Below are 11,707 nucleotides of genomic sequence, written 5' to 3'. Positions count from 1 at the left end.
AGCAGTTGGAGGTTCGGTCAAAATGAAAAAAAGATGAAACAGATGAAAAAAGATATCTGTGAACATTAAACACTTCTTGTATACTCTGCCTGTCCCAGTTAATTGCTGGAAGCCCATAAACATCTTGCCTTTACAGTGAAAAAAAGGTGCCTGGATTCTTTTTGTATTTGTTATTGCATGTGCATTAGAGTTTATGTAATGTTTGAAAGAAGTATGTTTGAATGTTATGTCTGGGCATTCCAGAGATAGATAATGAAATATTGAAAAACTTAGTATTTTGTAAGTGAAAATATGTTTGCTTATGAAGAAGTGAAAGTCGAATTGATCGTATAATCATGATTCCTCAAAAATACATTGTTGTAATAAAACAAAAAATAAATGTTATAACTCAGAGCCTCAGAACCGGCTTTCGAACAATTATATCGCTTATGTGTGTGGATTATTTGCAGACTATTTAAAATATTTATTTCTAGTATTTCTAATAATAATATAATATCTGATATTTCCATATTGTTTATTTCACACACAGCTGAGAGAGAGTCAGCTGTTCCGAGGCGTTCCCACATCTTGCAAACTGTCGTGTGTACTTCTGCTCCGTTCGCTTATCTCAGGCACCTTGTGTGTGAACATCTGATTGGTCAACTGACTCTTGGAGGGCAGCGATTGGCTGATTTCTCCGATAGCGTCTCCTGATTGGTGAAGCCGCGGCGGATTAGGAAATAGGGGGTCAGTCAGTGAACAGAAATACGCTGAAACACTAGAAATCATATCGACGACTGTTGTGTTACTGAATTTAACCAACATTGCAGTTGCCTTGGAAACTTTATTCCGGAAATCGTCTTGTAATATTTTCATGGTCCGCGACAGACACGTCATTAGTCTCTGAGAAGTGTTATTTGTTTAACGTTAGCTGTGCTAGCTGTGTAAACAGGCTGTTATTGAGTTAGTTAACGTTACACTATTGAGCTGCTAGCTGAAAATGCTTTGAAAAACGTGTTCATGTCCAGTTTATACGAATGGGTTGTTTTATTATAATCCATTTTTTCTCTTGGGAGAAGTTTTTGATTGATTGGCTCGCTGGTCAAGTTCTATAGCTAGTCGATTATGCAGTTAACTGACAGATTTATATAGCGAAATGGCTAGCTAGGACAACAGATAGTTAGTGTGTAGATTTAACTAAGTCAGGTTTTTAGTCGTCCACACACTCACTCACACGTTTTGCACACTCTGGCAACATGAATCCCACTACGAAGTCTTGTCTCCTTATTTTGGCTTTAGCGGTGACTTTGGAAGTGACAGCTGGTGGTGAGTCACAGGCTCTTCTTGAATCATTAGTAAAATGAATGTTTATTTAGTCGTTAACTCAAATGTAAAGCTATTTAACATTTACATTCAATATATTTTAATGTGCTGTAAACGTCACTGTTTGGCATCTTGATTACAGAAGTACTTCCAGATGATGAAGTTGCAGGTGGTGAGTCTAAGGTAATACAGCATTAAAACATAATGACACATTATCAGAGCCATGCAACTTGCACTTGGGTATCAGTGTTTTTTGTGTGTTATTAACAGAAAATAGAATCCATGTTCTAAATGTAATGTTTATGGATTTATTCAAAAGATCACTGTATACACTACATATAAATATATACACATACACATATGCATGTGAATTTACATTTTGTTTCAACAGTCGTACTAATGTTTTCTGTCTCTGGATTTGTCAAAATCAGAGCAAAGATGGTAATGAGGGCTCCAAATTTGTGGTGGGGAATGCGTATGTCCCTAAACAGACCCAGGCTGACAGCAGTACAACAGACAATGAAGAGGAGAGTGAGGTTGAGGGGATTGAACAGGAAGACCTTCCAAGTCAACCTCCGCCACAAGAAGAGCGTCATAAAAAAGGTGAGTAGATCCAGATGGGGTCTGCAGGTGCATCCTGAATAAGATGTAGTATTCTGGTTTTGCTGTTCATTTAGCATAATATTTATTCATCTTTCTTTACTACTCAGCTAATCTTTTGCTCCCAGATGCAAGGTTTTGATAATGTATATGTCACTTATCTTTAGGTTTTACGGCATAAGATCTTTATTTGTTTTTCGTCATCTCACAGTTTGCGATGTTTGTTAAGAAAAGAAACCTGCTCACCCATGCATTCACGTGTGTTGTTGGTTTCCTGTGAAAGTGTCTGGTTATTGTGTCATTTTCTCATTGGTGTTTATCATAGTTCCAGTGGTGATTGGTGGAACGGCCTCTGGAGAGCCCTGCGTGTTTCCATTTCTTTTCCAAGATAAAGAGTTTTCGGAGTGTACTACTGAAGGCAGAGTAGATGGGAGGCTGTGGTGTGCCACAACGTACGACTACAGCACTGATAAGAAATGGGGCTTCTGTGAAAGTGAGTGAGCTGTTATTGGTCAAATACTTTAGTGTACATAATATTATAAAAATGAATGATATTGTTTCATATTGTGAATCTACAGTCTACTTGAAAAAGTATAGTACTTTAGTTGAAAGTTCTTGGCATTTTAGTAGAAAGCTATGCTCACTACTTCTGCACAAGTAGTTTAGATATGAAGAGCTCAGTGCTAACTTTACAGACCTTTATAAATCAGTTGTGATTTGCAGCACTTGCAGTTTTTATACCAAATGCATGTAATGTGTCCATCTTTCCTCACAGCGGAGGAACAGGCAGAGCAGAGGAGGTTGATGGAAGAGGCTGAAGAACAGTACCAAGACACAATTAAGATGCTTAACAGCACCAACCGAAGGAGCCAGAAGAAAGAGTGAGTGCTGTGCAGCCATATTTTTCTTGTTTAATTGTTATTTGTATTTAACCTACACTGTCTGAAAAAAACTGCAATTTAAGGCCCAGTTCCAATTCTATTTTAAACCCATTCCCATTCTCTATGCCTACCCCTTGCCCCTTGAAACATAGTGTCAAAGGGTAGGGCTGAAAATATTCCCCCCCAAAAATGGGACACCACTACTACACCGTAACACGTCATCATACGATTTCGCAATGCTCCTATGTTTATCACAAACTCAGATGTGCTGTAAAAGATAAGTTACCTGCCACCAGACTAGTATTTATGTTGTCGAATCATCGCATATCAATAAAATATTTTGTGACTCTATCATGCAGTCAGTTACATTAGTGAACCATTTTTTTGCAAACATTTCTTTGGAGAACATAAATGTACTTATGAACACAAGATTGAATGCAACATAAAACAAATGATTATTTGTTATTGAAAGGGGTAGAATTGGGATTGGTACTAAGCCCGTAGCCTGTGCAATACCCTCAAGGACACATCTTTGTAGCTTAACTACCCTTAAAGTATTCGAGTATTTGTACCTTAAAGGCACGATATGTGATTTCTGCCGCTAGAGGGCGCATATTCAAATCAAGCAAAGAAACAAAGGCATAGTTTGATGATGCCATGAGTCATGGGAGTTGCGTCTTCATCTCCAGAGCTGATGCAATCTGAAGGGACACGGGCAGAAATCATTTTCATGGATGAATCTAATATGTTAAGAAATCTTTAATATCACTGTAGTATGAAACAGGGTGGGGCTGAAAGACGTTGAAGCGAAACAAGGCCACTGAAGCGATTGATAATGAGAGACATGACTCGAAAGCAGCAGAGCCTTTATTATGCCACAGTCGACTGCTTTTGCTCTTTACGGTCATGTAGAGTAAAGCAGCGCTGTTTTGTCATACTAGATGCATTTTAGTGTGTTGAAAGTTCTGTTGTAATCCTACTCTCATTCACTCGGCAGCTGCTGTGTATAACAAAGATTAGTTTTCTGTCCAAACATGTATCCAAACAGTTGCTCACCCATCTAATAAAGCGTATAGCATATTAAAAAAATCTTAAATGTATCCACAAACTGTTTTCACAAAAGAAATTACAAATACATTTATCCTGAGTAGCAATCAACATATTAGAATGGTTTCTGAAGAATCGTGTAACACTGGAGTAATAGCTGCTGAAAGCTTTGCCATCACAGAAATAAATTACATTTTGAAATGTATATTAAAATAGAAATTTAAATTCTAACAATATTTTATAATTTTACTGTTTTTACAGTATTTTATTCCATTAAATGCTCCCTTGGTGAGCATAAGAGGCTTCTTTCAAAGTCAAGAAGTCTTAACAACCACAGACTTTTGAATGGCAGTGTATATTCATATTTATGTTGATTTTTGTATTACAGGTTGTATGACAGACTCCTGAAAGTTGCAGAGATGGGTCATACCAAGGCCATGGAGAAGGTGGCATATGCCATGCTGTTTGGAGACCACTTACCCCAGAGCATTCCTCAGGCAAAGGAGATCTTCGAGAAACTGGCACTGGAGGGCTCCCCTAAAGCCCAGACTGTAATAGCAACCGTTTATTAACTAAATGTCATCTTTGTATGATAATACTGATGCTTTTTTTGTCCCGTGACTCATTTCAAGCCATTTGTTAAGAAAAGCAGCTGTGTGTGGGGTTGTTGTATCACTGCTGTGCTATTGTATCAGGAAAACTATTTTTTTTTATTTTTTAATATCATCATTATTATTTATTTATTTATTTTTTACATTGAGGACCCAATCAATTTGTGTTCACACAGGCACTTGGCTTCCTATATGCTGCGGGATTAGGAGTGAACTCAAGTCAAGCAAAGGTATTCTCTGATGATGTTTATCTAGAAAGCAAAGCATCTTTATTTTAAATGTAAATGTTTAATTTAAATGCTTTCTTTCATCTAATTGCAGGCATTGGTGTACTACACCTTTGGAGCTTTGGGTGGAAACTTAGTAGCACAGATGATTCTGGTAAGAATGATTCTCTGTCCTGTGATGATCTTGTTCAACTCAGGAAAGTAGACTTAATGACTGACTTATTATATGTATCAAGTCTTCATTTGACTTTGCATATATCAAGTTTAGTGTCTTAACAAACCTTTGGATCTATTGAAATTGTGACCGACATGTTGGGTCTGTTACATGAAGCAAAATTGAAACCACAGATCCTGTTGCACCATAATTTATCCATGACTACTTTCTCAAGGAAAGGCTTGTGTGGCCTGCATTTCCTGGCTCTGCCGTCTACTAAAAGCCTTTCTCCTTTTTTTTCTTTTCTTCTCAGGGCTACAGATATTGGGGAGGTGTTGGGGTTCCTCAGAGCTGTGAATCTGCTCTCACTCATTACAGACTAGTGGCCAATTACGGTGAGTCTTGTCACATCTCTATGCAGTCCTCATACATGTCTAAACATGTCTAATTTCAGCACAACATAATTTAAAAGAAGTTATCTGGATCCATGGATATCTAGATATCTTGTTTACTAACTATAATCATGGTCTCTGTGCCTTTATTCCCCAGTCCAAAAAAAACCTGTTTGAGACTTTTTCATTTTTTTCCTCAACACTGTGAACATAAATAACTGTAAAATGTCTGACATCATTTATTGTTGGTTTGAATTTTGCTCCTTCTGCTCACCTGTAATCACTGGTACTGCTCAATTTTTCTAACTCGTTTCAGATCTGAATTAAGTGGTTAAGTCTTAGTAACCTAAGGCAATGTTTTTTTTTTTTTTTTTTATTAGTGGCCAGCGATGTATCCCTGACAGGGGGCAGTGCAGTACAGCGGATCCGGCTCTTAGATGAAGTGGAAAATCCTGGTTCTAGCAGTGGAATGCTGGAGGAGGATTTAATCCAGTACTACCAGTTCTTGGCTGAGAAAGGAGATGTGCAGGCACAGGTAAAAGAAAACCTTTTTGGATTGGTCTAAGAAGAATTTCAACCAGTTGCATTATTTGAAGTTGAACATAAACCGTATCACTGCAGCTATTTTGTCTTTTTCATATTTAGTTGTTAATGGCCTTGTGATGTACTTGTATTTTTGATTATTACCATCACATTAAAAAAAATTGTCTAGGTGGGTCTGGGACAGTTACATTTACATGGAGGACGAGGTGTGGAACAGAATCATCAGGTAATTTTTTTGGGCTCTGCCAACTTATGTGCATTTCATTTAATGGTTTTATAGTTATTTCTATTTGTCATTCTTTTCAGCGAGCGTATGAGTACTTCAACCAAGCAGCAAATGCAGGGAACACACATGCAATGGCGTTCCTTGGAAAGGTATAGACTTGAGTCTTTTTTTAGTTTTCCTTGACTGTAGCTTAATGGTCTCACTCTTGTATTAACTCTCATTCTGTTGTCTCAGATGTACTCTGAAGGAAGTGAGTATGTGCCTCAGAACAATGACACGGCTCTGCATTATTTCAAAAAGGCTGCTGACTTGGTGAGAATATTTTTTTTTTTTTCATGTCTTGATCCAAAACTTTATTTTCAGGTGTTCTCCTCTAATGTGTAATTTTAATTGGCATCTTTAAGGGAAATCCGGTTGGCCAGAGTGGCCTTGGTATGGCTTACCTGTATGGAAGGGGTGTTCCTGTGGTGAGTTTCCTGGATGGGTTCAACTGAACATTGTGCAATTACTGAAAGACCTTTTGAGTTATTGTTTCTTCTCAATACTGCAGAACTATGACCTGGCACTGAAGTATTTTCAGAAGGCTGCAGAGCAAGGATGGGTGGATGGACAGTTACAGCTGGGAACCATGTACTACAGTAAGTGTGTAAAGGGATTGCATGTGAATAATTTCCTTTATTTTCCCCCCTTCACTTCTGTATCATTACCTTTCCTACTGTTACAGCAAAAGGAAAAATAGGCAGCCATTTATGACAATAAGGAACAGGTTTTATTGAGCCATTAAAGGCCATGGAATATATTCCTACAGAATTCCACAAAACAGTGTCATTCATGAGATTCTTTTACATTCCGTTCATATTGCATATTAGATTCAATATATAAATAATGCATTAATTTACCAAAAAAGTTTAATACTCATATTTTCATAGCAAATACAGAAGTGTGCATATTCCCAACAATTGCTTAGCCCATGCATCAGAATATAGAACAGTATAAAGTATTCTTGTTATTATATGAAATCATTTTAAAATAATTTCATCAAACATTCAAATAATTTTACCAGATATGAAAATGTTCAATTGATAATACAGTAATACAAATGACAAACATTGCTGATATTTTATAATTAATAGACCCTAATTATAATACCCTAATTTAAAACAAATTCAAGTGTTGCTCTGCTCTAAAAATACTGCTTCAAAACCTGTTTCTGTTGTTCTTTTCCCTCTTTCTACCTGCTTGTCTAGCTCACTGTTGCACCACTTCAATAGCGATTTGTCTTATTTTTATCTTAAATCACAGCTGACTCCTTTTAGTTTGGTTGCCTCGGTGATTGTTGCCATGACAAACTCCCACCTGCATTCTGCTTTGACATGATCTTGACAAACAGTGAGGACTGAGAAGTGTGTTAGTCATTTCAGCTGGTGGGTGTTGAGTATTAAAAGTGCATTCATGACTTTAACTTTCTTCATATTTTAGATGGAATCGGGGTGAAACGTGATTATAAACAGGCTCTTAAATTCTTTAACCTGGCTTCTCAAGCGGGTCACATCCTAGCCTTCTATAATCTAGCCCAGATGCATGCCACAGGGACTGGGGTCATGCGCTCCTGCCACACTGCAGTTGAGGTGAGACATTATTTCGTCATGCATAGCCATGTTTCAAAACACTTTTCTGATAGTTGACGGTATTTGTATGTTTGTGAGACCAGCTCTTCAAGAATGTGTGTGAGCGCGGCCGATGGTCTGAGAGACTCATGGCAGCATACGGAAGCTTTAAGGAGGGCGACATTGACTCGGCTCTAGTACAGTATCTCCTGCTGGCTGAACAGGGCTATGAGGTCGCCCAGAGCAATGTGGCCTTCATCCTCGATCAAAGTGAGTCAGTGCTCTGCTCTAGACCCCCCACACCTACATGCATATTAATTGTGGTATTTTGTCACAAGTTGGTCTGAGAGCAAGCACCAGTGTTTTTCTCATACTTTAAATCTGTCATAATAGTTCTCAAATCAGCCAGGATCTGCCTTGAAATTAGAATTTTGCTTTTCAACCATATCTTTATTTAAAAGATATATGAAACTTCAAGAAAAGAAAAAAGGTTACTTCTATTTAAATGTCTTTCCATCCTCCCCTGACCATAATCAACATTTTGTAATAAAGCACAGATTTCCCATTGTTATGAATTGTTTTTATTTTTAGGCTTGGAAAGGTCATTTATGTATAGCTTTTAAATTTCTATATAATATACTTTTCCAAAGAGAATATAATTATTAATATTTTATGTTCTGTTATAAAATATTTTAAATATAAATGTGTTCTGAAAAGATTTTGCTAGATGTTACTTGTCATGAATGAAATGTCACTGACATGCTAATGAAAAACTGCCCTGGAAATCTCTATATTATGATAAAAAAATGTATTGTAATTATTAATATTTATTATTTGTATCATCGTCATTGTAAGCAACCGGATAGTAAGTTATGGAAATTTACGTGTAAAGATGTAGCAGCTCTTAAAGGTCACAGAATCTTTGTGAAGGTAAAGCAGTCTGCACCGAAAGTCATCATGTTTACTGTCTCTTGCTAAATTAAATCCAAGCTATCTTAAGCCATTTCACATAAAAAGAAATCTTTGTTCTGTGTCTGTGTGTTTTTCAGAGGGGTCACAAATTTTCAATGAGAATGAAACGTATCCACGGGCTTTGCTCCACTGGACCAGAGCAGCTGCTCAAGGTTAGAGTGTTTTCTTCAACCCACAGTCACTCTAGCTAAATGCCAAAGTGCTTTGATGACCTTACAATAATTATAGTGAGACAAATATAACTGCTTACTCCATGGCTCTCTCAAATACTTGATTCTGATTGGAGATTCACAGCATCCTGCCGTCTCACATTTCAGTATCATTGCTGCTTAACTGTATTTTGCTGTTGTCCCTGGCAACCATTCTTCTACACTGTGACACTTTTGTCATACTCATTACTTTCATATTATTCAGTTGATTTAAATATTGATAATAATTTCACTATATCATGCCCATTCATTCACTTGGTACACATCTACGTAATAAGCAGGATAATTTAAAGTCATACAATCATTGTTGCAAAATAAGCTAAATGTGTATATATATATATTATACATTCAACAGCTTCATAGTCTCAAAAGGTTTATTATAATAATTTGTTATAGTATGTGTATATTTATATGGCTCTATGAAGCTGTTGAATACCCATTATCTGTTTTCTCTTTCGTTTTCTTCGCAGGCTACACAGTGGCCAGAATCAAGCTGGGTGACTATCATTTCTACGGTTATGGCACTGATGTGGACTATGAGACTGCAGTCATACATTATCGCCTGGCATCTGAGCAACAGCACAGTGCACAGGCCATGTTCAACCTGGGCTACATGCATGAGAAGGGCCTTGGTATTAAACAGGTGAAATATCTGTGCATATTTACAATTGTAAGATGTATTATTTGATCAAAAACAGTAAAATGGTGACCTTATTTATTACATTTTGATATAACGGTTTTCTATTTTAATGTATTTAAAAACTTATTCATGTGATGGCAAAGTCTCCAGTGATAGTGTTGAAACCAGTTGCATTTTTCAGGATTCCTTGATGAATTTAAATTTTAAAAGAACAGTAATTATTTTAATTGGGAAAATTTCTGTGACGTCATAAATGTCTTCACTTTCACTTTTGATCAGTTTAATGTGCCCTTTCTAAATAAAAGTATTCTTTTCTTTCTAAAAATTGTACTGATCACATTTGATCTGTATTATAATTTATTTATTTTTGATTGTTCCTCCACAGGACATTCATCTGGCTAAACGTTTCTATGATATGGCTGCAGAAGCCAGTCCTGATGCCCAGGTTCCTGTGTTCCTGGCCCTCTGTAAGCTGGGCTTCGTTTATGCACTACAGTACCTGCAGGATCTCAATGTAAGTCACATCCGTCAGTGAGCATCCACCTGAAATCTGACTTGTCTCTATTCAAGGAAAACCAATAACATGAATCTTTTTTTCCTTCAGCTGAAGGAGCTTCTATCTCAGGTGGATCTTGACCAGTTACTGGGTCCAGAGTGGGATCTGTACCTCATGACTGTCATTGCTCTGCTCTTGGGCACAGTGATCGCATATCGGCAGAGACAGCACCAAGCCATACCCAGAGCCCCTCCAGTGCCCCCTAGACCTCCGGGCCAGCCTGAGCAGCCTGCAGGAGAGCCTGAGGAACAGTGAGAGAGCAGAGATCAGGGTGGAGGTGACCGAACAGGACTAGGATATGGGAGAACAAATTGAGGCCCATTAGCATCTCTTTCTCTCGGGACATCCGATGACACCTAAACCCTGCTGTGGTCTTTAATCCTATAAACCCCAAAAGAGCTTCCAGGACTCTCAATGCCCTGTCCAGCCCCTCTTTAGGCTTTTAACTGTGGCTTGGAGAAAAACTAGACAAACTTCTACAATATCTTAAATGTGCACCTCAGGGTTTTGCCAGGTGAAATAACATTTGTGCAAATCAATGCTCACTATGTGGGGGGAAAAGACAATAATGGTGAATGAACTCCATTAGTTTGTTTCTGCTTTTTGCTTGCCACTGTGCTAAAAGCCAAGGATCTAATCTACTTCGTGCAAAAGGACAAAAGTAGTTTTCACTAGCACTTTCACTGTCTTGATGTCTAAAATGTGCACATTTACAGATGAATAAACTACACGGTAAGTAGTCTAAGGTTTGCAATCTTTCAAAAGGTTTTGTTATTGCCATAAACGCTCACCTTGCCAAATGTTGAATCACTGAGATGACTACAGCCCTTGATCTCCTTTTATTATTATGAAAGTCTGTAGGGTGTTTTTTTTTTTGGTAAAGACTCAGTGCAATTATGGCTGGTGTCCAGTATTGTTTCAGATTTTTGAAGCTCTAGTTACCTTAAAACTCCTCCTTCAGCACTCATTCAGCCTTTCCAAAAGTTTCCAAAATGGGTCTTAAATTCCTCCGCATACTCACAAATATTTTAATTCATCAAGGGTTTGCTGTATGGCTATAATACTCAGTTTTTGGTACTACAAGACACCTTTTTCCTTTTTTATTGTAAAATCAATACATTGCTCTCAGAACTATTTTTGATTTTTGTGTAAGATCTGTAGCTCTGTGCAATCTAACATTAAGTTCCTGAAGCTGATTCATTTGTTTTGGGATGTGGCTATTTTTGTGCTAAATCTCAGTTTTAGGTTCTTTTTCAGAGGAAAAATATTTCAGATCATTGAAATTGTGAACATGTCTAGAGTGTTTGATTGTTTGGCGATGGTGTCTGCTGATTCAGGTAAAATAGCAATACCAGAATGTGAAAAAAAGTCTGCAATGTAAATGTATGTGGATGGGATGTAAAGATCTGTTGTTTTTTTTCTTGCAAAGATCCACCAGAGCATTAGATTGTTTTTGCTATTCAGCAATGGTTTGAAGCTTTGAAAGTGATATAACAAATTTTTCTATGTTCCCTGTCAATCAAACCGCACATAATACTGAGATAGATCACAACAGAAGAGTGTAACAAAGGAAATAATAACATGACAAAGTTTCTAAATATCTAATAAAAATCAGTGGTTTCACAGCTGAATGTAATTTTCTATCTTAACATAATTAGACCTTCAGTCCAAAAAAAACATCCAGTGTGCACAACATCTCTGAAAGGGTTCCTGGTCCTGATCTGCACTGAGCTGGGGGTC

The 11,707-nt window shown here is 37.3% G+C and overlaps 1 protein-coding gene across 2 annotated transcripts; it reads left to right on the top strand.

Moving 5' to 3' along the window:
* Window positions 1-700: 700 nt before the first annotated feature.
* On the top strand, window positions 701-11,592 carry LOC127938650 (protein sel-1 homolog 1-like). Of its 2 annotated transcripts, none has more exons than XM_052535415.1 (21): window positions 701-1,305; window positions 1,445-1,485; window positions 1,734-1,905; window positions 2,228-2,395; window positions 2,678-2,783; window positions 4,219-4,381; window positions 4,618-4,671; window positions 4,763-4,822; window positions 5,136-5,217; window positions 5,595-5,749; window positions 5,927-5,983; window positions 6,064-6,132; window positions 6,218-6,295; window positions 6,388-6,450; window positions 6,534-6,621; window positions 7,463-7,611; window positions 7,695-7,860; window positions 8,640-8,714; window positions 9,242-9,414; window positions 9,797-9,925; window positions 10,016-11,592. In XM_052535415.1, the coding sequence occupies exons 1-21, from the start codon at window positions 1,236-1,238 to the stop codon at window positions 10,220-10,222; spliced, it is 2,325 nt and encodes a 774-aa protein (XP_052391375.1). In that variant the 5' UTR covers window positions 701-1,235; the 3' UTR covers window positions 10,223-11,592. The 2 variants fall into 2 exon arrangements, with proteins under 2 accessions (XP_052391375.1, XP_052391376.1); XM_052535416.1 differs by having other exon boundaries at window positions 710-1,305; window positions 1,794-1,905.
* Window positions 11,593-11,707: the final 115 nt, after the last annotated feature.

The sequence above is a fragment of the Carassius gibelio genome, chromosome A20, assembly GCF_023724105.1.
Source record: "Carassius gibelio isolate Cgi1373 ecotype wild population from Czech Republic chromosome A20, carGib1.2-hapl.c, whole genome shotgun sequence".
NCBI lineage: Eukaryota > Metazoa > Chordata > Actinopteri > Cypriniformes > Cyprinidae > Carassius > Carassius gibelio.
Note: the sequence above shows the minus strand (reverse complement) of the source record. Positions and strands in the feature narration are given on the sequence as shown.

Excerpts from the sequence above, each read along its gene's own strand:
- LOC127938650 (XM_052535415.1), top strand. The coding sequence starts at position 1,236 with ATGAATCCCACTACGAAGTCTTGTCTCCTTATTTTGGCTTTAGCGGTG. Across the intron at positions 4,382-4,617 it reads GCTCCCCTAAAGCCCAGACT|GCACTTGGCTTCCTATATGC; the intron begins GTAATAGCAACC and ends GTGTTCACACAG. Across the intron at positions 9,926-10,015 it reads AGTACCTGCAGGATCTCAAT|CTGAAGGAGCTTCTATCTCA; the intron begins GTAAGTCACATC and ends TTTTTCCTTCAG.